The following is a 25,481-nucleotide window of genomic DNA, read 5'->3' on the forward strand; positions in this document are numbered from 1 at the left end:
CCAACGATCCCTCATCGTCCATTAAAAATCAAGAATGGACAATACGTGGCCTGAACTGATTGATTTTTGGGGGTGATAATGATGGACAAGGCTTATGCAAGGCTCTCTGATGAGCGGAGGGTGAGAGGGGTAGGGGAGGGGTAGGGGAGGGGAAGCGCGGGAAAAGCAAGATTCAGATCGGTGCTGGGTTCAGATGTCGTGGATATATAAATGGACGAGACACCCGTGGGAGGAGAATGTTTTATCGAGGCCATTATTAGCTATCTCCCGGATAGGGGGTGTAAATTCCCCACTATTCTTGACAAGACCAGGGATCTAGAGTATCATCGTTTCAAAGCACAGGGCATCCGTCCCAAAGCTAAACCACCCTTAAGCTTCGCCTTCTTTCCATTTTTAGAGCGTTTATGCTAGTCATGGGTGATCATAATATGACCCCATTGGCCATAATCGGATTTTCAGCCCGTTACGCGCAGGAAGCGAGCTCTCCAGAAAAGTTTTGGGAATTTTTGCTAAGAGGGCGTCAATCAACCACTCCAGCCCCAAAAGATCGATTCAATGCAGACGCATATTATCACCCAGATCATGATCATGGCGGAACGGTTCGTTTTCATTCATTCATATGATATCAAGATAAAGCTTGTCATCAGTCAAATGGATATTATGCTAACTATTCTCTGCAGTTTCATGTCAAGGGTGGCCACTTCCTGTCGGAGGACCCATTGGGATTTGATGCAGGATTCTTCCGGATCAGCCAGACCGAAGTCCTGACTTTGGATCCTCAACAACGACTTGTGATGGAAAATGTATATCACGCTCTTGAGAACGGTAAGATATGATAGTAGACCTCTCGTCAGATGCCATTTCTAAATTTAAAAGAAATTTTCTAACTTGCTTGAACTCCCTAGCTGGAATTCCCATGGAAAAGGCGATATCCTCCAAGACTGCTGTTTTTGCTGCTGGCTTTAACCATGACCACAGGAATCTTCTAAATACGGATGTTGAAACGTCCTTAAAACACAAGTCGACTGGCTCAGAGCAGTCCATCATTTCAAACCGGGTCAGCTGGTTTTATGATTTTCACGGACCCAGCGTTACGGTTGATACTGCATGCTCCAGTGGGCTTGTTTCCCTTCACTTAGCTGCACAGAGTTTAAAGTCTGGCGACAGTGAAATGGTAACCCACTCAATCTCTCAACTCGTCTATTCTCTTTATCTTGAGTGAGTTATACTAAGAGTCTTCTCTAGGCTGTTGTGACCGGCGGAAGTGTCATTAGCCACGTTGGAGATATTATCGCATTTAGCCATTCTGGTGTTCTTGGCCCATCAGGCAAATGTTTCACATTCGATCACAGAGCCGAAGGGTATGCTCGTGGAGAAGGCGTGGGAACTATCATAGTCAAGAGGCTATCAGATGCACTTAAAGACGGAAACACTATACGAGCGGTCATTCGCGGAACCCTCGTGAACCAGGACGGCCGAACACCAGGCATTGCCCTTCCAAGCGCTCAGGCACAAGAAACACTAATTCGCCAACTCTATAGCAATGCGAAATTGGACCCCAGGGACACAATGTTTGTTGAAGCACACGGAACTGGCACACCCGTGGGAGACCCCATTGAGACAAGAGCCATTACTAGTGCGTTTGGATCGGAACACCGCAAAGAACCTCTATATGTTGGCGCGTTGAAGGCGAGTATTGGACATCTTGAAGGCGGTGCGGGAATTGCGGGTGTCATTAAATCAGTTATGATTTTGGAAGCCGGCATCATCACTCCAAATACCAACTTTGAGAAAGTCAATCCAAAGATCCCAAAGGATGAGTGGAATCTCGAGTTTCCTACAGAATGCATACCTTGGCCCAAACAAGGTGCCCGTCGCATCTCTGTGAACTCTTTTGGCTTTGGTGGAACTAATGCACACTGCATTTTGGATGACGCATACCACTTCTTGCACGAACAAGGCCTGAACGGGGTCCATAGGACTCGTACACGGGTGCCAACTAAGGCAGAAATCAATCAGCTTGTCACCTCACTGAATAATATTTATCAGGAACCAGGGGTCCCTGCCAACGGAAATGTGAAGCTAACTCATAGAGAGGCCATTGCTGTCACGGAGAACAATGTGAATGGAACAAATGGTGAAATCTCGAATGGATTCAATGGCGAGTCTGCGAATGTCGCCGATTGTGCAGCCACGAACGGAACCAATGGGGAGTCTGCGACTGATGCCAGTAATGGGGCCATGGATGGGCCCGTTGAAAAGTCTACGAATGGGGTCAATGGAAAGTCTGAAACTGATGCCATTACTGAGACCATGGATGCTGCCGTTAAAAAAGCTACGAATGGGGCCAATGGAATCGAGACTGATGCTAGCGGTGAGGCCATGGATGGGGCAGTTGAAAAGAATGGAGCTGCTGATGTCACGAACGCGAAGGCTGTGAATGGCTCCCCTGCCGTGCCCGAAACCTTGTCAAGCCGCGAGACGAAAACTTCCCAACTATTTGTCTTGTCCGCATTTGATAGGGATGGTGTACAGAGAGTTGCGTCGGATTTGAGAAATCACCTTGCAACTAAGATCTCCTTGCAATCGGAGGATGCAGAGTTTCTCAGTGATCTTGCATATACATTGTCCCAAAAGAGATCAGATTTCCGATGGAAAAGTTATGTCGTTGCAGACTCGATTACGGAGCTAGAAGAAAGTTTATCTACTGTTAAGGCTCCATCCAAACCCTCAAATACTGATCGTCCGCCTAGAATTGGGTTCGTTTTCACTGGCCAGGGCGCCCAGTATCATGGAATGGGAAAGCAGTTCATGATATACCCAGTTTTTCGAAAGAGTCTGGAGGATGCGACCCAGTATATGAACACTCTCGGGAGCCCATTCTCTCTAATAGGTAAGTGTTGCTGTACCTATGATAATATAGTCTTCTGTTAATTTGTGCACCAGATGAAATTATTCGAGACAACGACAGTTCAAAAATTCATACTCCTGCCATTGCCCACCCTGCGTCGACCTCTATCCAAGTTGCTCTTGTAGACCTTCTAGCTTCTTGGAACATTTATCCAGCTCGTGTTGTTGGCCATTCCTCGGGTGAAATCGCTGCGGCTTATTGCGCTGGTAAAATATCTAGGGAGTCTGCGTGGGGAGCTGCCTACTACCGCGGCTTTGTCTCTGCAAAGCAACAAGGTGTTAAAGGTGCTATGATTGCCGTTGGTTTAAGTCAGGAAAAGTTACAGGTGAATATGGACAAAGTACATGCGACTCACAAAGGGGAGTTAGTCGTTGCGTGTTACAATAGCCCGAGAAACAATACCGTCTCTGGCGACGAAGTGATGATCGACGCGCTGAAAGAGTTGCTTGATGCGGAAGACATTTTCGCACGCAAGCTCAAAGTCCAGAATGCCTACCACTCATCCCATATGCAGCAACTTGCTGAAGAATATCTGGAACTGATGGGTTTCCCCCCTCCCGGACAATTCCTCGATTGCAATCGCAGCATCCAGATGTTCTCCACAATTTCAGGGAAGAGGATCGAAGAAGTTGAGCTTGCAACCTCTTATTGGGCTGATAATATGGTTTCGCCAGTCCGTTTCACTGATGGTTTACTTGCTATGCTCTTCCACCCAAATGATAGCGATATCGAACCCCGTCAATTCGACCAACCTTGGATAGATGAAATAATTGAAGTAGGTCCACACTCTGCATTGCAAAGTGCGATCAAGCAGACCATCGCTGCCACTCCCTCCCCACCTCCAGTTTCGTACACATCTCTCCTTAATCGTCAAGACCCTAGTATCCGTACCATGATGGGTGCTATCGGAAGCCTAATTGGCAAAGCAGCCCCAGTCAATATTTATGAAGTCAATCATGGTTTCATGGGACAAAAGGAAAATGAGCGGAGCCCACAGTTGCTTGTCAGCCTTCCTCCATACTCCTTCAACCATGACGAAAAAGGTTACTACGAAAGTAGACTGAGCAAAAAGATACGTTTCCGAGAATTCCCACGGCATCAACTTTTTGGTGCGCCCGTCCAGGACTGGAACAGACAGAATCGCAAATGGCGCCATTTCCTCAGAACTTATGAAAATCCTTGGCTAAAAGAGCACATGGTACGTTACACGATCTAGCCGTCAATGAAATACCTATATTTTAGTGTGTTGCTAATCTAGTCTCTCTAGGTCACTGGACGTTGCGTTCTTCCTGCAGCTGCATATTTGACAATGGTGACTGAGGCGGTAAGGCAAGTCACAGGTGATGCAGTCAAACTAACTGGAATAAGGTTGAGGAATGTGTCCATAAAATCTGCTCTTGTGGTTCCAGATACAAGAGAGGGCGTGGAGGTGTCCTTATCCATTCACCCCGTGAACGAATCGAACAATTGGGAGTCTACCGTGTGGAAGTGGTTCCAGGTGTCCTCTTACATCTCGGCCCATGACGATTGGATAGAACATTGTTCAGGCTATTTTTCCGTCCAATACGTAGCCTCTCCGGATCCAATCGACAATGGCCGTGAGGCTGAAGCGGTTACCCAGGCTTGGAAAGATGAAATAGCACAAGGCGCACAGAGTTGCCAGACGCCGCTAGACATTGGAAAGCTCTTCGACAACTTCGAGACTGTCGGCCTAAAATACGGCCCTATTTTTAAGAACTTATCCGATATCACAGCCAACGACCAACAACCAGGTGTCATAACGGCCACGGCTACCACCCCGGAATTGGCGTCTACAATGCCAAAGGGTTATCTCCAGTCTCACACCATTCATCCTGTCACGTTAGACAGCATGTTTGTTGCTGGGCTTGTGGCCATCTGTGACCATGGCGGCCAGACAGTTTTGAAGCGACCCATGGTACCGACTTTCATCAAAGACTCGTGGATTTCCATGGACAACAATTCCCAAGCAGGAACCAATTTTCGATGTCACGGACAAGCGTCTCTAGAAGCGTACGATTCCTATAGTTTCGACATCAAATGTTCGGATGGATCCGACGATCAGCCACGGGTCTCTCTCTCAGGTGTTCGCTTCACACCCTTGTCGGATGAGGACGCTTCGCTAAGTGGCACACAACAACACGGCTACTCGATGGACTGGACGCTTGATATCGATATGTTGGAGTCTCCAGAATTCCACCAGGCTGTATCAGTTGACCCGTCGGCGTCGTACGAGGAGCAGCAAAACTTATTTGAAAAGCTGCAGCTCGCATCGTCGCTTCTGATTACCGATGCCCTCAGCGAACTTAAAGGTACAGCTGTCAATCCTCCTACAAGTCATTTGCAAAAGTATTACGAATGGATGCATCGGATTGCGGACAATGTCCTAGCAAATTCAGTGGTGAATGCACCACTCGACTCATGGAAAAAATATTCCGAGGATCCAAACCTTAAAAAGGAGCTTTACAAGGAGGTCGAAAAGTTGAACAAGGATGGGGAACTTATGATTCGATTAGGTTCTCAGATTCCGGCGATTATGCGGAATGAAGTAGATCCACTGTATATCATGTTTGGTCAAGACGACATCATGACCTCCTATTATGAGGAGGTGTTGCATGAGGGCGACGCCACGGAGAACGTCGATGCATATTTATCCCTCCTCGGCGAAAACTACAGCGATCTTGAGATTCTAGAGGTGGGTGCCGGAACCGGAAGCTTCGCTCGACTTCTTTTGAATATTCTCGCGCCAAGGGCTGAGCAGGGAAGCACAGATAGCACAAATACAGTTGCCCAGTACACCTTCACTGATATTTCCCCTAGCTTCTTTTCCAAGGCAAAGGAAAATCTAAGCGAATGGACAGACCTCCTTACATTTGAGAAATTAGATATTGAACGCGACCCAACAACCCAGGGCTTTACTGCCAAAAAATACGACTTGGTCATTGCGCACAACGTGCTGCATGCTACACCAGACCTAGGGAAGTCTCTCGAAAATACTCAACGTTTGTTGAAGCCAGGTGGCAAGATCTTGGTCCATGAAGTAGTCAGGCCTGACATTGTGTGGCCTTCACTTATATTCGGTCTTCTCTCTGGCTGGTGGTTGTCCAATGAACCCAATCGCAAATGGTGTCCTCTCATCACACTTCCAGAATGGAATGACCTTCTTCGTCAGAAGGGATTTTCGGGAGTTGAAATTGAGATCCCCAATTCGCGATATCCTGAGTTTGTAAAGCTCAGCACAATGATTTCCTCAGCTGTCTCAGATTCTTCCGACCATAGCAGGCCAGGAACTGATGTGGTGATCCTTGCCCCTTCGTCCGATGTTGATCACGATTTAATTCACAAATTAAAAGTTGAACTTGCGCAAAACGCTGGAGTTACGAGCTGCACTGTCATGCAGCTTCATGAGTTCATGGGAAAAGATATATCCAACGTTATCTGCATCTCTCTTTTAGAACTTGAAATCCCCCTGCTGCTTGAAATTTCTGAGGACGACTTCAAGAACCTACAGCAATTATTTTCAACATGCAAAAGATTATTGTGGATAACGGGAGATCCGGCCGCCCAGCCGGCGTTCAACATGAGCACCGGCATGATTCGCACACTTCGATGGGAACACGATGCGGAGAGCCCGAATTTTGTTACCCTCGGACTCGGTGACTCCAGTTCTTCCCCTTCTAGATCAGTCGTCGATTTGGTGTTGAAGATATTCCAATATCAATTCACCAGTGGACAGACGAAACATCAAAACGCCGAGTATATTCTGCGGAATGGGTTGATTTACGTTAACCACATCCTTAACCATCCTAAGGCAACCGGTTTTTTGCGTTCGCAATTTTCGACTCTCAGTCCCGAGATGGTACCGTGGAAGAACATAAGATGTCCGGTCAAACTCCAGAACGGCACTCGGGGAGTGCTCAACAAACTGCAATGGGTGACTGACACGTCCTCTACCTTGCCGCTAGGAGACTCAGACGTTGAAATTGATGTTCGCGCTGTAGGGCTCAACTTCGTTGACCTTTTAAGTATAATGGGCGAAGGGGTGGGTGATGTTGTTGGGAGAGAGGCAGCCGGGATCGTGACCAGGGTTGGGCCATGTGTTAGGCGTTTGCAGGCCGGCGATCGTGTGGTCTACCTCACCGAATCGCCAAAAAAGGGGACATTCCACAGCCACGGCAGAGTCAATGAATCGCTGGCTATCAGAATGCCGAACAATATGAGTTTCGAAGTTGCTGCAGGCCTTCCAGTTATTTACGCTACTGTCATCTACAGTCTGACAAATGTAGGTAGACTTATTGCCGGAGAAAAGATTCTCATTCACTCCGCAGCTGGTGGTGTTGGCCAGGCTGCCATTCAATACGCTCAGTACATTGGGGCTGAGGTTTTCGCAACTGTCTCGACCATTGAAAAGATGGAGTTTCTCAAGAAGGAATACAGCATCCTTGAAGATCACATTTTCACAAGCCGAGACACCAGCTTTGCTCAAGGAATCATGAGAATGACTAACAATTCCGGTGTTGATTTGGTTCTCAACTCGCTTTCTCAAGAGTCTCTTCGGCAATCCTTTGAATGTGTTGCGCCCTTTGGTCGATTTATTGAGATTGGGAAAAAAGACTTGCAGGCCGGCGGAAAACTGGATATGACTCCCTTCCTTCAAAATATCTCGTTTACTGGAGTGGATTTACTTACCCTTGCGGAGTCCAGACCAAAAGTTGTGCGAGAGCTTCTCAAAACGACCATACGCCTGTGGGAAGACAAGAAAATCAAGGGGGCCTATCCACTAACAACCCTGGGTTACTCTGAACTTGAAGATGGCCTTCGCATGTTGCAGTCCGGCAAGAATATTGGCAAAATAGTGTTCGCACCTAACGAAAAGGACATTGTCCCCGTTATCCCTGAGGTCAAAACTCCCTATACATTTGAGGCTAATGCGTCTTATATACTCGCTGGGGGTCTTGGAGGGCTTGGGAGAAGCTTGGCGCGGTGGATGGTGAGTCGCGGCGCGAGGCATTTGATATTCTTGTCCCGTTCGGGAAAAATCACGCAGCCAGTTCAAGATATGGTTTCCGAGCTGGAAGGGAAAGAGTGCGAAATTCGAATCTTCACGTGCGACGTGTCTGATGTATCTCGACTACAATCGGTTGTTGAGGAGTGTTGCCAGACACTACCCCCAATTAGAGGATGTATCCAAGGTTCAATGGTCCTGAAGGTGAGTAATCCAAATAGTATTTCTTCGCTTTTGAAAGGAGATATCCAACCCGCAGAGAGTAGGGGACTATGAATAGATAAACGCTAACGGGATTGTAGGACTCACTCTTTGAAAACCTGTCGTATGCGGATTGGACAGCGGCAATCAAACCAAAAGCTCAAGGCTCCCAGAATCTCCATGATGTTTTGCCCAAAGACCTTGACTTTTTCGTCATGCTCTCCTCGCTTGCTGGGGTTATGGGAGGCCGCAGTCAGGCAAACTATGCCGCAGGTAACACATATCAGGACGCTCTTGCCAAACATCGCGTTTCGAACGGGCTACGAGCAGCAAGCTTCGACATCGGAGGGGTGCTGTCCGTTGGTTTCGTTGCTGAAAATCAACAGTATGCTCGAAATGCGACCAAGGCTATGATACCCATTCGGGAAGACGAAGTTCACGCAGTCGTGGAATATCTAATCGACCCACGACATGAAATGACCGAGAGTACATGCCAGGTACTCTTCGGCCTAGCCACAAAGAAGTCATCCCAAGAGCGTGGAATCCCCCCGCCTGAATGTTTCAACTACCCCTTATTCACCATATTGCAGAAGACAAGTGGTTTCCAACAACAAGGGTCGGAAGCGACAGATACCTATCGTGTCGACGCTCTACTCGAGGCTGCAAGAAGCAGAGAGGAGGCAGCCGAAATAGCACTGAACGGCATTCTAAACAAACTCTCTTTACTTCTAAATGTTCCTGCTGATCAAATCGACACGGGCAAGTCGACTGTTTCCAATGGAGTTGATTCACTGATTGCAATTGAATTCCGGACCTGGCTAGCGAAAGAGGCCGGAACAGAGTTATCGCTCATTGATGTTACAGTTGGTAGCAGCATCAATGAGTTGAGTCAGAAGGTCGCCTATTTGAGCCGCTTCGTCCAGGGCAATATCTCTGAGCCCAAGTGAGAGCTGGGTCCAGGTGCCGGGGCCGGCGAAAGGAGGGAGAGAAATCGCGTCATTCTAATAAATTGAATTACCTACCCTGAGCCATTTCTAGGGGTCCTTGGATGGAAGAATGGTGGTCAGATATAAATTGATTTGCTGGGAATTTCCTCTCTACTACGTTTCTATACTTCTTACGCTTATTTTTTTTTTTACGTTTTAACGTTTTTACGCTTTTACGCTTCTATATTTTTAATGTATGCTCACAGCAAATCGCGTCGCAACGACTCAATGAACCCAGAATGATATTTCCTTTTTGCTGATTTTACACTCTCTTGTTCCCATTGTCCGGGGAGACACAATTTTCAACCCTTGAATGAACCGTTGTTTAGCCTGATAGCACGTGTTACTAGTATGAGAATGCAAGCAATGTCAATCCATACAATGCAAGCGCCTCCAACTTACATGCAAAACCATTTGAGCTTTGGTTACGTTGTTCTAGTTACGTTGTTCTGGTTTCTACACCTATGTCATCATTCCACACGCCCAATATTGCGTATCTGAAGAGGGGCATTGCCTCTACGGAGTACTATGTCACACATTGCTCTTTGGCTGGTGCACTTAAAGACACTATCAGGGGCAAGCTGCCATTCCCAGTGCAGGAAGACTAGTATACAATAGGTCTAGTGCATGGACTTGGCCCACCCCAGAGTTAATGACTAAGCGAAAACCCTGCCTTTCTAGCGCCTTGGCTCTGATAAACAGCAGTTGAGTCAGCTAATCCAGCCAATGGCAAGCCTCCAATTTGTCCGAGAATCGGTGTCACGTGCCCGCCGTCCCCCCGATTCTCGCGCCGATTGCACACAAGCTCTCCCGTTATGACTGTCCAGCATCCAGACAATGGGAAGACATGTCCAGTGAGCGCCAGGGTTTGCTGTGAATAAATAACCTCCAGCTCAATCCCACCCGCCTCTTCCAATTCCCCCGCCCATTCCTCTCCGCGACTTGGAACCTCTTCTCAAAGTTTTCTAGTTATCCTGACTTGGCTGGCCCTGGCCTCTCGCCGCTCACAAAAATGATGTCGATACGGCTATCGAGGCGTGCCCTCTGCGCCCTCCATGCCCAAAAGGCTTCTTCCTTGAACTGCTCGAGACCCTTTTCCTCCTCCGCCGCCACTGCTTCTATTTCCTCACAAAGCCGCTTGAGCCAGAGATCTTCCGCAAGGGAGGTACCAAAAAGAGATCAGAGCACTGTTTCTGCCCCATCTCCGTACGTTGTGCATTGTATTTCCTATTTCATTCCTTGTCTTCCCTTTTTTTTTTCAACCTCTCGGAAACCCAATGCATACCACTGTGTATCTGTGCTGGTCTAAGCTAACTTTGTCGCGCATGAGAACAGACATGCACGGCCATATCCGAGCCCTGCTTTCAATCAATATACCCCCCAAAATGATATTTCACCTCTCCAAAACCAGAATATACCGGCTGTGGATGAATCGTACGTATTTACACAGTGAGGTGGGCACCCCTGTATCTTTTGATATATTATTCACAGCTGTTTGCAGATTTATCGGAATGAGTGGGGGGGAAATTTTTCATGAGATGATGCTAAGACAAGGAGTTAAGCATATATGTGAGTCATACCAGAAAAAAAAAAAAAAAAAAAAAAAAAAAAAAAGCAAATAAAATCTCCAATAGGAGACATGTTTTGGGAAAATTGTTTAGGTATGTACTAAACGCAGCCGCAATAATGTAGTTGGATACCCTGGTGGTGCTATCTTGCCAGTCTTTGATGCGATCTACAACTCGAAAAACCTTGACTTTATACTTCCACGACATGAACAAGGTGCTGGACACATGGCTGAAGGCTATGCTCGGGCATCGGGAAAACCAGGTGTAGTGCTTGTCACATCAGGACCTGGTGCAACCAACGTTATTACGCCGATCCAGGATGCTATGTCCGACGGAACTCCCATGGTGGTCTTTTGCGGCCAGGTTGCGACAACCGCAATTGGAACGGATGCCTTCCAGGAAGCCGACGTAATTGGCATATCGAGAGCTTGTACAAAGTGGAATGTCATGGTAAAATCTGTCGCTGAGCTCCCCAGGCGGATCAAAGAGGCATTCGAAATTGCCACCAGTGGCCGACCGGGCCCTGTTTTGGTGGATCTCCCCAAAGATGTGACTGCCAGTATTCTGCAGAAGCCTATCCCCATGAGCAGCACGCTCCCCACCCAGCCAAGTGCTGCAACCCTTGCGGCGCGAGAGCTTAATGCACGCTATCTGGATGCCAATATCCAGCTTGCAGCTAAGTTGATTAACATTGCAAAGAAGCCCGTGCTCTATGTTGGCCAGGGGCTCCTTGCGCGTCCAGAAGGCCCGGAATTGCTGAAGCAGCTGGCAGATAAGGCCAACATTCCGGTCACCACAACTCTACAGGGCCTAGGCGGATTTGACGAAATGGATCCGAAGTCTCTCCATATGCTGGGAATGCATGGCTCAGCTTACGCCAATATGGCTATGCAAGAGGCAGATTTGATTATTGCCATGGGTGCCAGATTTGATGATCGTGTTACTGGAAACATTTCCAAGTTTGCTCCCCAAGCTAAGGCTGCCGCTTCGGAAAACCGGGGTGGTATTATTCACTTTGAGATGGTGCCCAAAAATATCAACAAGGTAGTCGAAGCAACGATACCCGTTGAAGGTGATTGTGCAGACAACCTTGCTCGTTTGCTTCCACAGATCAAAGCTATCAAGGAACGACCCGAATGGTTCGCGCAGATTAATGACTGGAAGAAGAGATTCCCTCTTTCCCTCTACGAAAGGCAAACCCCAGAAGGCCTCATCAAACCCCAAGCACTTATTGAGAAACTTAACGAATTGACCGCGCATATGAAGGACCGTACCGTTGTCACTACTGGAGTCGGCCAGCACCAGATGTGGGCTGCCCAACACTTCAGATGGCGATATCCACGGACTATGATCACCTCTGGTGGGCTCGGCACTATGGGGTACGGGCTACCGTCTGCCATTGGTGCAAAGGTTGCTCGGCCGGACGCTCTTGTGATCGACATTGATGGCGATGCATCGTTCAACATGACCATCACGGAGTTGTCAACTGCAGCGCAGTTCAATATTGGCGTTAAGATCATCGTTCTGAACAATGAGGAGCAGGGTATGGTGACGCAATGGCAGAGCCTGTTCTACGAGGACCGCTTCGCCCATACTCACCAGCTGAATCCGGATTTCGTCAAGGTCTCCGAAGCTATGGGTGTACAAGCAAGATTGTGCTCGAAACCAAACGATGTGGAATCGAGCTTGAAGTGGCTTATCGAGAGCGAGGGTCCGGCCTTGCTCGAAGTGACAACCGATAAGAAAGTCCCCGTTCTACCAATGGTCCCGACGGGCAAGGGGCTACATGAGTTCTTGGTGTATGATGAAGGTATGCAGTTTACTCCCCACTCATTGCTTTCAATTTCAATTTCTCGCTGTATGTTTGATCTTACATTAATGGCTAACTCAATAATACAGCCAAGGAAAAGGAACGAAGAGCCATCATGAAGCAGCGATCTGGACATTAGATTTGCCACTCCCATTGCACACCGCGATTACCAGGCCGCTAATACATCCAAGAGGATGGCTGCCTTGTGAGATGCTTGCAAGTGTCAGGGGCGGCCATTCTATTTATGTTATTCTGCATTTAGCTCTCATTTGCTTTACATGATTCTAATTTATATTTCTTTTTTTTTCTCTTCTTTCTTCATTTTCTCTTTTCATTTCTTGTCCTCAAGTTTTTTCCTCCTTGATATCCATTGGCGTTCTGGGGGTTCAAAAAAAAATACAAACCAAAAGCTGGCAAAGCGCGGTAAGAGCACAACCAAAAATACCTTAAAGCGTTAAACTGTATAGTCGGTTGCATGTTCTCTGAAGGATTGGAAAAGGAGTCGGACATGTTTCCCGGACAAGGACATTTCAGGCCTATTGATCCATTGATCAGCCGGTATCTGTTCCTTTTAGCGGGTTGTATATAGGTGCTTTTTTTTTCCAGGCTGATTTTTTCACGGCGAATTTCGGCAACTGAGATTAACCACGAGCACCCAATTTGATGGCATGCAGCACATGTTATTCCATTAAATTATTCTAGATTTATATTTCCAAATTTCCTGTTTGTTTCCTTTTTTTTTTTTGTTCTTTTTGAGATCATTTCCTTGAGAACCCCTCCTCCGCTGTTCCAAAAAAAAAGACCAAGGTATTTAAATAAATGGATACAGTTCCTAGTCACGTGCCATATTTCGCCTCTGACGTCCATTGTTTGAGTGGCTAAGCTGGCAAGCTTCAATCATGTTAATGTTTTTAAACTCTTCTAGTAATTCTCTAATCGCTTAAATGAAATAAAGACGTTCTGTGTGCTGCGAACTTGAACACAGCCGTAAAAGCCACAATAACACATACGATGGCATCATTGCCCCCACAATCTCCTGCGGGAAGGCAGCTCCCTTCCGCGTCCCATCAGATATCTGACAGCGCTTCATCAGCTAATAGCGGAGAACCTCCTCAATCCGAGACAGATTCCTCCCTCCATACAAACGCTTCCGTCGAACGCCTAGACGTTTTTCCTAACGTCTCGAAGGCCTCGGGAGTCCGAGAAATAGAGCCTGTGCAACAGCTACCGGATACATCACCGCAACAAGAGCAGTCAGGTCAACAAAACCAAGAGCCTTCCATCATGGATAACTCCTCACCAGACGGAATACAGCAAAGTGCCCCTATTGAAACCCCCACCGTAATCTCCGAGCCGCGCAAGTGCTGGATCTGCTACACCGATGAAACCGAAGATACCCCATTGAACACAGAGTGGCGATCACCATGTCCCTGCGCCCTGACAGCCCACGAAGCCTGTCTCCTTGACTGGCTCGCCGACCTCGAGAACCCAAACTCTCGAAAACGAAACAGACATCCCGCCAAAATGCTCTGTCCCCAATGCAAGTCCGAAATCGTCATCTCGCGTCCGCGAAGCCTTGTCGTCGACCTGGTGCGGGCTGTTGAGCGGCTGGCGGGCCGGCTTGTGTTACCAGGCATGATCTGTACGCTGGCTGGGACTCTGTGGGCAGGCTGCTGTGCGCATGGGGTGTACTCTGTATACCTAACTTTTGGCTCGGACGATGCGAAGCGGATTTTCCAGAGCCGGAACGAATCGACGTGGAATCCGCGATTGAATATTGGATTACCCCTCATACCGGTCGTGCTCATACTTTCGAGAACGAAGTATGCGGAGGGCCTGCTACCGGCTATACCCGTTCTCTTTTTTGCTACGCACCAGCCTGGCAGCCAGGAGCTGGAGATGGATTTCTGGCCGCCCAGCGCTGCGATGACGTTTGCAGCACTGCCATATGTGAAGAGCTTTTATAGTATGATTTACGAGAGGGTTTTTGGGAAACTGGAGAAGAGGTGGATTGCAGAGGTACAGCCGCGCTCGGGAGAAGCTGGTGCTGACGGACAGCAGGATGGTGACCGTGGAGGCGCAGCGGACGGAGGGAATGGCGATATCCTCATGGAGATTGATTTAGAGCTACAAGTCGGACTTGGTGGTGGAGGAAATGATGACATTGACAATATGCCCGTGGTACCGGGAGCAGGCGGCGAGGACCTTCCTGATGACGGTGCAGCTGCCCAAAACCAAGAAGCAGGAGGCGCTGAGCAAGGCAACCAGATACTTGGCCGGCGACAAGAGGCAATAATTCATGATACGAGCAACATTGCAGACACAGTTCTGGGTGCGCTGCTATTCCCGGTCATCTCAGCGTCGATGGGTGGCGTGCTGAAGATGGCATTGCCGAAAGCCTGGACGACAGTCCCATCAGTGGCAACGTCTTCTTCGCCTATACTGGAGGCGAGCAGATATGGCTTGCTGCAAAGTAGATGGGGACGGAGTGTTGTAGGAGGCTGCCTCTTTGTACTTTTGAAAGATGCGCTGGTATTATATTGTCGATGGAAGTTGGCAAATACACACCGGAAAAGAAAGGTGCTCAATTATGATCGGACGAAGAAGCAGGCTGCGGGGCGGGGAGAGTCGAAATAATGATCCTAATAATTACGCATCAATAACTACCATGCGAAATGTGATACAGATACATACGCGCCTACCTACCTATCTTAAATTAGAGGCGAAAATCTGTTTCTTCAGCCCTCATCACGTTCCTACTTTGAGCGAGGATGCTATTTTCCGGTCTATTCTTTATTTATTTCTTTTTAATCCTGAACCAAACCCCTGACCGTCACGATGCATGATGGGACATGGCCATGGCATGTTTGGTAGGCGAGTTGCCTATTTTCTTATTGGCAGGCGTGGGATGATGATTTTGCCTCAACTTTCAAGACATGAATGGCCTTTGCGCCAACTATCAAACGGAGTTGTCCAATTGGCAGAGTACGAGTAGATTGTATCCATTTTGAAGTTTTCCTTTGTGTACAATTAGGCCACTACGATATCTCTCTATTGCATCTAGATTATATGAATACGAAAAAAGCGTACAAAATTTCTATCGGTTTCCACTCCGTTCATATGAACCTTGGAAGGTGGTCGTATTCTAGATTGAGTGTGGCGTCTAGCGGCTAATCCGCCCAACCAGCATCCGCCATCCCTGCCGCCGCCTAGCAACATCCCAAATTTCATTGAGCCTCACCTCCATGTAAGTTGATGGATAATATTAGAATATCCACCACGCAGTGTTCCTCCGCGTTGTGCAAATTCAACAAAGACAAGCGCGGAAGCGGGTCTGCCCTGGACAAAGCTATTTATTCTGCTGTTTTTTCTTCCAGAAAGGATCAATAATTACCTGAGCAAAGCCCGCCGAAAAAAATCCTGGCTCGGCCTCCACAGACCAAACCGAAATACCTATTCGAATCCACCATATCCGAACCGCGATGAGACAACAACTATCTCCCGTCCTGGCGTCACTCGCGAGCGTCTTCAAGATCCCAATTGCCCGTTCATCAGCATCCTTTGCTTCCTCCCCATTGAGCTCCTCATCATTCTTGCAAGCACCGCTATCGAGCAGGGTGTGCGGTGAGCTGCGGACTTCAGTGTTTTCGCGACCATTTTCCGCCGGCCCTGTGTTATCTGCGCGGAAAGGGAAGAAAGTGATTGATAAGCGCGTTAGTAAGTAGATTTAGATTATATACATATCTTGTCCTATATTCTACTAGGCTAGAAGGGTTGAACGGGTTACGGATGATAGAGGGCCAACTGCCACCTATATGTACCTTTACCCCCTGCGCCCCAAATACAAGATGCAGTGGAAAGAAAAGAAAACGCCAGTTGTTGAAGTTGGCCTTGTATTTGGGGCTGGGGGGAAGGCATATGTGGCAATTGGTTTTCCTCTCCTTTCTCTGTTCACTTTCCCAGAGCTTCCCTTTCTTCTTCCGTCTCTGTATCCGGGCTTGACCTTCAAACCCTCGCAACTAGAGTACTAATGTGTCTGCCCACTCCAGCACTCATCCGCTACTTCCTTTATCACCCCTTAACACCACGGCCCCTCCGTTTCTCCCGCAACCGTTACCTGCGCCATTGGACCATCCACCGTGCCTGGCAACTCTACTGCGCCAAGAAGCGTGAGGCACGCCAGCTCGAGCTCGAACGCCAGTGGAACAGCATGCGGGATGCGTGCGAGGAGCTACGAACGGGAGCAGGGGATGGTGGCAAGTTGTTCCGCATTTCAATGAATAAAAGGGGCGTCTTCACGGACCAGATACCGATTGAGTATGGTAGGATGCAGACGGAGGGGCCTAGTAAGGACGGATGGAATTATGACTGGAAGAGGTAGAGGTTTTGGTGGTGGTTGAGGAAGGAAGCTGCGGGGCGAGAGCGTTGGGTTAAATTCGCTTGCAGTTTGATGGAGGTGAAGCGAGAGAGCGGTGTGTTTTCACTTTTGAAGATACATTGAAATTGAGAATTGTGGGGTTATACGACCTCATTTTGTCCTTTTGCTTGCATTTTATTGCCGTTTCCCTCTCCTTTATTTATACGTTGCATCAACTTGTCTCTCCGTGTGTGCCGTTCTAGGACTTCTGTACTATACATTATATTAAACATCGATGCAAAAGTCAATACATAGATACATACACATATATATATATATATATATCATTATCTCCTTCCAAAGACAAATTAAATACCTCCTCCAGAACAAGTATATGTATCGTGACCGATAGCTAGTGAGGAGCGTAGCTTTGCCTACAATTTCGCTGACGAAGCATTCCACCTCAATCCATTCTGCTCTAGCAAGTTAAAAAGAAAGATATCATTGAAACAGCAGGGCAGCCTTAGAAATGGATGGTAGAAAATACAGGATAGGGGTACGCAACGAGGAAGGCTATTAGGCACAAGAATACGGAAAAAATAAATATAAGTCATGGTAGATGGGAATCTGTCAGAATATCGTCGTTCGTCAATTTTTGATGGTAGATAAAGTAATAAATGGAAGAAAAATCCGGCGTATTCGAAGCTAAGTCGGATGGGTATGGGTATGGATAGGGTAAAATGGAAGGTGGAGCAGGGAAACAAGCCCAGTCATGAAACAGGGAGATGAAGATGAACAAAAAAACTAAACTCAAAGGCGAAAAGGTATTAAATGTAAGCTCGACGGACAAACATATAAAGCAAATTAGGGAGTGGAGAAGGGACTTAGGGGAGAAGTAAAAGGAGGAAAGGAAGGGGGTTGCGTGAAGGGCAAAGAGGTTAGGAAAGGCAGCATTATCACATAACACAGTACAGGTGGAAAAATTATTTCAACTAATAATTAAAAATGCAAAGAATTCACATGAAAGTGGTAAGAATCACAAGACTGCCAAGATATGAAAAATGGAATCCCAAATAACGCCACAGATGCATAATATAAATCAATTCGAGAGCAGTCGGTCACATACAGAATGTAACTCAATATCCATCAATTGTTTCCTGTCAAACACTATTTTGTGCAAAGGAGATAACCCAGTTTTTCAAACGATATTGGGAAGAGAATTCCAGACAAGATGACAGATAAATCTGGGAGGTTTCTTCAGTGTAGAAGTATGATAAATCCATCAAATGGGTTTGCTTCATGCTCAAACCAGGAATGAAGGGGCAGTGAAGGTGGTTGTTCCCATTGGGGAGCGCGGCATGAACTCATAAGATTATACAACATGAGCTCCTGTCCTTTTCAAAGGTTAAAAGGGCTGCACGGGTTGCGGCTTCGAAAACGTCATCCACACCTTCGCCGGTAAGAGATGAACATTCTAAGTATTTTCTTGCTCCGATCTGGGTCGCCGTATCATGGCCTTCCTTGGGCGAGATGAAACGCAGGGATTTCTTTCTCATTTCTTCAATTGCATGGGGATCTTCACGCAAATCTTTCTTCAGGCCCACAAGTATAATTGGTACATCAGGGCAACGCTCGTTTGCTTCTTCAATCCACTATGTTATATTTGTTATCAGCAAGAGCAGGAATTAAACACTGAGATAAAGACCTTGCTACCCTCAGCAGGAAGGGAGGAGCTCACCTTATTTCGAACGTTCTCGAGAGAATCTGGAGTATCTACAGAGAATGCGATTAGGAGGACATGAGCCTTTGAATATGCCAGGGGGCGTAAACGTTCGTAGTCTTCCTGCCCCGCAGTGTCCCACAGAGCCAGCTGAACTGACCGGCCGTCAACGCGACAATCCGTGACATAATTTTCAAACACAGTAGGGACCTTTTCGATTGTGCATTAAGTTAGAGGTCATGATAGCCAAAAAGATCCCGTACATTTAACACGTAGCGGCGTATACTCACGTAATGCTAAGTTTGATAGATTAGTTAAAGCTGCCAGACCACTATATTAATTTGACAGGGTAGCAAAAACACTTACCGTGGGGAAATAACCAAGGGTAAACACGCTCAAAAGACTCGTTTTGCCACAGGCACCATCACCTATTATCACCAGCTTCCTGAATAATTGTTTGTTAGCTCGTTTGACGAAAATGTCGGCACAAACCGTGCAAAACTCCCACTCGACCCAGCTCAGAATGCAGCAATAATTGCAGATATAATACGATAAAACTTGATACACCCATCCAGGAGGCCCATATCCAAATGATCCCAACCTGAATGTATCCCTTATCCACATACCTTCTCATAACATTGTCTGTCTGTTGTTGTTGTGCCATATTTGTACAAGTCTGGATTTGCCGAACCAAAAACTAACAAACAACTAAAACAAAACCTTTGAGATGGAGTCTCCCTTAAATAGTCCTCCAAGGATTGCTTTGAGAAATTTCGACAAAGACAAAGTCAGGTCGGTAGGCCGCGATGAAAAGCGTTTAAAGAAAGCGAGAAGCAGCTGAGCTGAGCGGAATAGTAGGCCAAATGGGTGCAACAGGTTCGGCTGGGGGGCAAACGAGGATGGAGGAATGCTAGTTGTCTAGCAAACACACAAACTGCGAGCTTCTGTTCGGAGGAGTGTTTGACAACGAGAACAGACCAGCTGCCCGTGTGTCGAATGGAGGCTAAGGTCCGACACGATGATGGGATGATGGCGCGGGACGGGAGTGGAAAGAGAATAGTTTGTCAAGAGAACGTGTTCAAGGTAGATGTTGCAGTGTTAAAGAGTACTTCAACCAGAGCTAACGCTGCGGATGTGGGGATAGAGGGGGTTGCCGTTGATGGTCCCGGGAAATTTATGTGGAATGCTTTAAAGCAGGGAGGAAATCGGTTGGGCCAGGGTGTGAGCGAGGGGGCTGAGATCAATGTTTACATCGAACTGATCTCGAATCGAACGACTCTGATTCTTGATAAGCGCAATCAAGGGGGGAAATGGAAAAGAGACTTGGAGAGAAAGAAATAATTCATAACACAGGATATATATCAATTAACAAGATACATTTTATCATTCCCCATGGCGTGCCATCCTCCTGTTTCTCTTTCCTCTGGGCAAAGTATCAGCCGCGTACTGTATCGTATCGCTCGTATGGGGACGTTCGGAACTTCGCTTACGGCGTCTAATCGACGGTCACGTGTCTGACGCCTCAAACCACTCACAAGGGCAGCACATTCCAGTGTGATGATGATGATGCTGGAGCCAGATCTCTAACCGCTTAAGTCTGCCCGATCCCAACCAGCATAGTAGCAGATCGATGTCGGGCTCTGATCTGCATCTAATCTAACAGCCAAAATCCTGGTAGTCCTACACCAATTCTTTAACTTTTCTTGTCCCTCCTCCTTTCCCCAATTCTCTTAACTTTAGTCCGGCTTCCCCCTCCAGTCTCCTCCACCATCCTTCTGCCGCCGGGGTCTTTATTTGCACTCACCATTCACCCAGAGCAGGCCACATACCATTTGAGTCCGCCTGTCCGTGCTTCTTTTTCTCCCCCTCTCTCGCCGTATACGCTATCTTTTAACTTTGGTCTGACGACTGTGCTAGATCAGACAGAATCATGCCATCCAACCAAAAGCGTGCGGCGCAGTCGCGAACAACGATATCCAAGCCTCCAACCACTACAAATACATCTAAATCTATTTCGCCGAGATTGTCGCCTCCAGTGGCTAGTAGCAATGACGCTGCAGGCGCTGCAAAGCAAAACAACGGCTCCAACGCGGCTTCGCTTGCGAATTCGAACTCAGATACAACTGCGAATCACGCAGTTGCAAACCACGTTGCTCCAACATCCACACCTGGAGTGAATCGGAAAAAGCAGAAGAGACGACAGAAACAAGCGGCACGTCTAGCTGCAGAACAGCAGCTTAAACATGAACATCCCCCAGCAGGTACTAATAGCCAGAATGGTTACACCCGTAACACACAATGGGGCGATCCCGATGTCCCACTCCATTCGAACCAATACTCCTCTTCTCCTCTCAACCAAAATTATTTTGGCTCTGACGTCGGCGATCCAAACCACTACGACCCTGCCCAAAACGACGATCTCTATTCTACCGACGACGACGGCCACCTTTATGCGCAGCGGCATTCTCAAACCCATCCGGATAGGCGTAGCATGGATCAGCATTCCGAAGCTAGTGGGAGCAAATCCAAGAAAAAGAAGAGTAAAAAACACCGCTCTACCTCCCTCGCAGCCGATGGAAGCTCAACATCCGTGTCGACCCAACGGACATCTACCACACGACCCGCTGCGCCACCTCCACCTCCGCTATCTAACGCCGCACTTCGATCCGCCCATAAAATATCGAAGGACAGGATATGGAACACATCGACCCAAGAGGAACGGGAAAATATCAAAGAATTTTGGCTGCAGCTGGGTGAGGAGGAACGGAGATCACTTGTAAAGGTCGAAAAGGAGGCTGTTTTGAGAAAGATGAAGGAGCAGCAGAAGCATTCATGTAGTTGCACTGTATGCGGGAGGAAACGGACGGCCATCGAAGAAGAGTTGGAGGTTCTGTACGATGCATACTACGAAGAGCTTGAGCAGTACGCGAATCACAGCCAATCCTCCTTCGAAAATGGCGGCCCAATTGTCCCTCCCCGACTATATCAGCCACCACTTCGCCCGCTAGATAGGCATCCCCACCTTGCGAATAGCCAACTTCCGCCGAGGGGCAGAGTTCAAGAACTGCCTGATGATGACGACCTAGAGGAGGACTACGACGAAGATGACGAAGAAGATGAGCCGTACAGTGACGATGAACTTGAAGAGGCTGCTCGTAGCAGTGGGGCTGACTTTTTCGCGTTTGGTAACAGTTTGACGGTTAAAGGTGAGTTTACTTATCATATGCATATCCTCGATCGATTGCGGCTAACCCTTGGCAGACGGTATTCTCACAGTGGCAGATGACTTACTTAAAAACGACGGCAAGCATTTCATTGATATGATGGAACAACTAGCTGAACGGCGAATGCAGCGGGAGGAAGACACGCAGTATGCTACTGCTTCTGCCGCACATCAATCTCTACATGCTGGTCATAACCACGGACCTCCCCTCGACGAGGAAGATTATGAAGATGAAGAAGACGACGATTACGACAGCCAAGATGATGAGGACTACGAGGAGGATGAGATGGTTTGTGTGAACACACAACGTTTGGTTTTAGGTATTCAAGCTAATTGTCCCTTACTTCATAGGATGCAATGACAGAAGAACAGCGTATGGAGGAAGGAAGGCGGATGTTTCAAATTTTTGCCGCTCGAATGTTTGAACAGCGTGTCCTAACTGCATACCGAGAGAAGGTTGCCCGCGAACGCCAATTAAAACTTATTGAGGAGCTAGAAGAGGAAAATAGGTTAGACGTCCAACGCGAGGCAAAGAAGGCAAGAGAGGCTCAGAAGAGAAAGGATAAGAAGAAACAACAGAAACAAGCCAAAGAGGAGGAGAAGGCGAGGAAAGAGGCAGAAAAGGCTGCTGAAGCCGCTGCTGCGAAAGCCATCGAGGAGAAAAAACAGGAAGAACAACGACGAAAGAAAGAGGAACAAAGAAAGAAGAGAGAAGCTGAGAAAAAAGCTCAAGAAGAGGAACGTCTACGAAAAGAAGCCGAAAAACAGAAGCGTCTGCAGGAGGAACGCGAACGTCAAGCCGAGATCGAACGAAAGCAGAGGGAGCAGAAGGAGCGAGAGAAGAAAAAGCGAGAGGAAGCAAAGAAAAAGGAGCGAGAGGAGAGAGAAGCGAAAGAGAAGGAACTTCGAGAAAAGAAGGCAAAGGAAGAGCAAGAACGTAAGGCCCGAGAACAAGCCAAGCTTGAGAAAGAAACCGCCCTCAAGACCGAACGCGAGAGCAAGGAGCGCGCTAAACGCGAAGAACAAGCTGCCCAAGCTGCCCAAGCGGCCACTGCTCAAGCTGCCAAACGAATATCCCAGTCAGGGCCAACATATCTTCCTCCAGGCCTCCAACCTCAACATGGACAATCAGCGCTGCAGTCGCCACATTTCCAGGTTGCAACACCCGTTGTACCGAAAGCCCCAACTCCAGTTCGTCCTCGTCAAACATCCCAACATGGGTCCCATGCTTCTTCTCCGAGATCCCAGCCCGCCGGAACAGATACATCACATACCTCTGTTTCCCCTGGAAATGCTGGCGTGTCGCAATCATCAGGGTCCTCCAGTTCGGTTTCTGCAAAGTCCTTTGGTCCGACACCAATGCTCCATCATCCTCAGCCTTCTGCCCCTATGTCACCCTTGGGCGGAGCCGCCCGCAGCCCTCATTCTTTGGGTTTCAGCTCGATGCCTGCATTGAATGGAGTACCCTCCAGCCTCCCTGGGTTACCGGGAATGACATCACGTATTCCATTGGGCCACGAAATGCCGATGTATCCCAGCCAACAGGGACCTCTGGGAGGACAATTCAGAGGTTTCCCCTCCCCAGATGGTATACCAATGGCTCCAGGGTTAAATGGTGCCCGCCCGATTATCCCAAGCCGAGGCTTCCCTCTAGACACCGGTCATGGTTTGCCATTTCATTCGCAGCTGTTAGGACCCAGTCCAATCTCTTCGTCTTCGTCACAGCAGCCTCAGATACCCCGGGAAACAAGACGTGGGCAAACACACTCGAGACAAGCGTCATCATCTTTTGAAAGAAGTTCCCTAGAAAACAAACCCCAGAATTTACCAATATCCCGACCAGCCCCTATTCAGCGCCCCGCTAGTACTACCCCTCATAATGCCTCACGAAACGAAACGAAACCCGAACTTTCAGATATTGACGACTTGAGTGCCCAGCTCGGCAGTAGTGCTCTTCTCGACGAGACTGATGTGCCTTTCACCTCCAGTCTAACTCAACCTATCCCCACAAGCTCTCTTCCCGGTGCTCCTGGTGCTGGGAGAATGGTATTTGGAACGTCGCCATTATTTACCGAATCCCTCGGTTGTAAGTAGATATGCAGCAACCATTCTAATTTACATTCCTGCTACAAAAACTAACAAATATTTCAGCGAAGCATCCAAATTTTCCTCTTGGTCCTGCGGGCTCTGGTAATACTTGGGGTTCACAAACGCCATTCGGAGGCACCGGATTCCCTGCGACAACGTCTTGGGGTTCAGTACCGAGCTCAGGTTCGTTTATCTCACCAGGAGATAGTTAATATAACTTACTGACTCGTTGATATAGGATCTGGGTGGTCCAACAACGCGTTCGGCATCATAGGGGGAACACGTCCTCACACTTCGCGACCTGTTACGGTTCGTTTACTTGTAGCACAGGCTTGTAAGCAGCTAAACGCAACCAGTCCAACAAAGGGAAATTCAGGCTTCCATAGTGTGAACCATGTATTGCGACAAGTTGAACAACTAAACCCACCGAATGAGCCTCAAATCACACTTGATGAGCTGTTGGATATCTGTGACACGGAAGGTAACCCACAAAACGGCGGTGGCTCTTTCGTAATCAAGAACGAGACGCGCGGCACCTTCGTTAAATTTGAGCCGGATAGCAACAGCATGTCGTCAGGTCCCAGAGGAAGTGTCGCACCGGGGGATATCGGCAGTCCAGCTGCTAGCATTAGCACTCCAGCATTTGGTGGCGTCGGGGCGACCGGCGGTTCGAGACAATTCCCAGCGCCTCCGAATATTTCTCCGCCTACCGGATTCTAAAACTAGGTTCCATTCGATTGAGTATCCCCCTCCTAGTGTGGGATTCTGTATAACCAGCGTGGAAAACACATATATGCCTTCACTGCAATTGAGAATTGTTTGCTCGTCACTGTTCTCTATTCCCCTCAAACTAGTTGTTCCTCACTTTTATTCTCCTTCCACAGGATAAATGGGTTTAGCGTTTTTACCGTTGCGCTTCGGTTAGCCCTATCCTCAACGCCGAAGCCAACATCGTCCTTCCTCTTCTTTCCCTCTACCATTATTATCAATCTCCGGCCACTAAAATCCTTTCCCCTTCATTTTTCCTTCTATTCTGCTATTCCGTTCTTCGCTTTTGTCTCAGTCTAATGATCTGGTATTTGCCCTCTTATGTTATTCCTTTGTCCCTTTTTTTTATGTTATTTCCTACGTGTCGCTGCCTGAGGTACAACTTTCATGTTCTGTACTACACAGCCAGGAAGGCACATTATTCAGGCAGGCAGACGGGCAGGTTATGAATGACAGCAGGCAAGCTGTTAGGGTAGCAATTGTTTTTTTTTTTTTTTTTTTTCGATTTTGATATTGATTGTTTGATTACTCAACCGTCGCTTTTATGAAACCTGCAATAGGCTATGGGCGTTGACAGAATTGCAATCCATTTGCTTTATCTACCTCTTTTTTTATCTCAAACTAACTCTTGCATGCGTCCGTCCTACGTGATAAATAAATATTTGCGGGGAGAGAATCGAACCCCGATCATCCATGAGATGCGAATATCGATGTAGAGGAGTTGAGATAGCTAGAAGGACACGGTCACATGTCAGGAGGTATGGAACCTTGGAAGGAGCGGGATGTTCTCAAAGCGGAATCAAGAGCCGCAAGCAAACCCTATAAA

At 47.8% G+C, this 25,481-nt stretch overlaps 7 protein-coding genes across 7 annotated transcripts; 6 read left to right on the forward strand and 1 right to left on the reverse strand.

The window, feature by feature from the left end:
• Positions 1–413: 413 nt before the first annotated feature.
• Positions 414–9,135, forward strand: HCBG_06854 (iterative type I polyketide synthase; the record flags this gene model as incomplete). The annotated part of the gene is made up of 7 exons (XM_045433903.1): positions 414–599; positions 681–825; positions 906–1,174; positions 1,246–2,893; positions 2,947–4,109; positions 4,179–7,919; positions 8,237–9,135. The coding sequence occupies 7 exons, from the start codon at positions 414–416 to the stop codon at positions 9,080–9,082; spliced, it is 7,998 nt and encodes a 2,665-aa protein (XP_045285384.1).
• An 801-nt stretch (positions 9,136–9,936) lies between these two features.
• On the forward strand, positions 9,937–13,189 carry HCBG_06855 (acetolactate synthase; the record flags this gene model as incomplete). Its single annotated transcript, XM_045433904.1, has 6 exons — positions 9,937–9,975; positions 10,014–10,327; positions 10,457–10,555; positions 10,623–10,690; positions 10,814–12,499; positions 12,589–13,189. 6 exons carry the CDS (start codon positions 9,937–9,939, stop codon positions 12,636–12,638), a joined length of 2,256 nt encoding a protein of 751 aa, XP_045285385.1.
• A 208-nt stretch (positions 13,190–13,397) lies between these two features.
• Positions 13,398–15,196, forward strand: HCBG_06856 (RING finger domain-containing protein; the record flags this gene model as incomplete). Its single annotated transcript, XM_045433905.1, has 1 exon — positions 13,398–15,196. The coding sequence occupies one exon, from the start codon at positions 13,511–13,513 to the stop codon at positions 15,134–15,136; it is 1,626 nt and encodes a 541-aa protein (XP_045285386.1).
• Positions 15,197–15,981: 785 nt separating this feature from the next.
• On the forward strand, positions 15,982–17,244 carry HCBG_06857 (uncharacterized protein; the record flags this gene model as incomplete). The annotated part of the gene is made up of 2 exons (XM_045433906.1): positions 15,982–16,216; positions 16,549–17,244. The coding sequence occupies 2 exons, from the start codon at positions 15,982–15,984 to the stop codon at positions 16,878–16,880; spliced, it is 567 nt and encodes a 188-aa protein (XP_045285387.1).
• A 421-nt stretch (positions 17,245–17,665) lies between these two features.
• Positions 17,666–19,240, reverse strand: HCBG_06858 (uncharacterized protein; the record flags this gene model as incomplete). Its single annotated transcript, XM_045433907.1, has 4 exons — positions 17,666–18,508; positions 18,595–18,786; positions 18,943–19,021; positions 19,203–19,240. 4 exons carry the CDS (start codon positions 19,238–19,240, stop codon positions 18,221–18,223), a joined length of 597 nt encoding a protein of 198 aa, XP_045285388.1.
• Positions 19,241–19,572: 332 nt separating this feature from the next.
• Positions 19,573–19,917, forward strand: HCBG_06859 (uncharacterized protein; the record flags this gene model as incomplete). Its single annotated transcript, XM_045433908.1, has 1 exon — positions 19,573–19,917. One exon carries the CDS (start codon positions 19,573–19,575, stop codon positions 19,915–19,917), a length of 345 nt encoding a protein of 114 aa, XP_045285389.1.
• Positions 19,918–20,506: 589 nt separating this feature from the next.
• HCBG_06860 (uncharacterized protein) lies at positions 20,507–24,607 on the forward strand (the record flags this gene model as incomplete). The annotated part of the gene is made up of 4 exons (XM_045433909.1): positions 20,507–21,782; positions 21,838–22,088; positions 22,151–23,885; positions 24,264–24,607. The coding sequence occupies 4 exons, from the start codon at positions 20,507–20,509 to the stop codon at positions 24,605–24,607; spliced, it is 3,606 nt and encodes a 1,201-aa protein (XP_045285390.1).
• Between the last annotated feature and the right edge of the window lie 874 nt (positions 24,608–25,481).

The sequence above is a fragment of the Histoplasma capsulatum genome (genome assembly GCF_000150115.1).
Source record: "Histoplasma capsulatum G186AR genomic scaffold supercont2.10, whole genome shotgun sequence".
NCBI lineage: Eukaryota > Fungi > Ascomycota > Eurotiomycetes > Onygenales > Ajellomycetaceae > Histoplasma > Histoplasma capsulatum.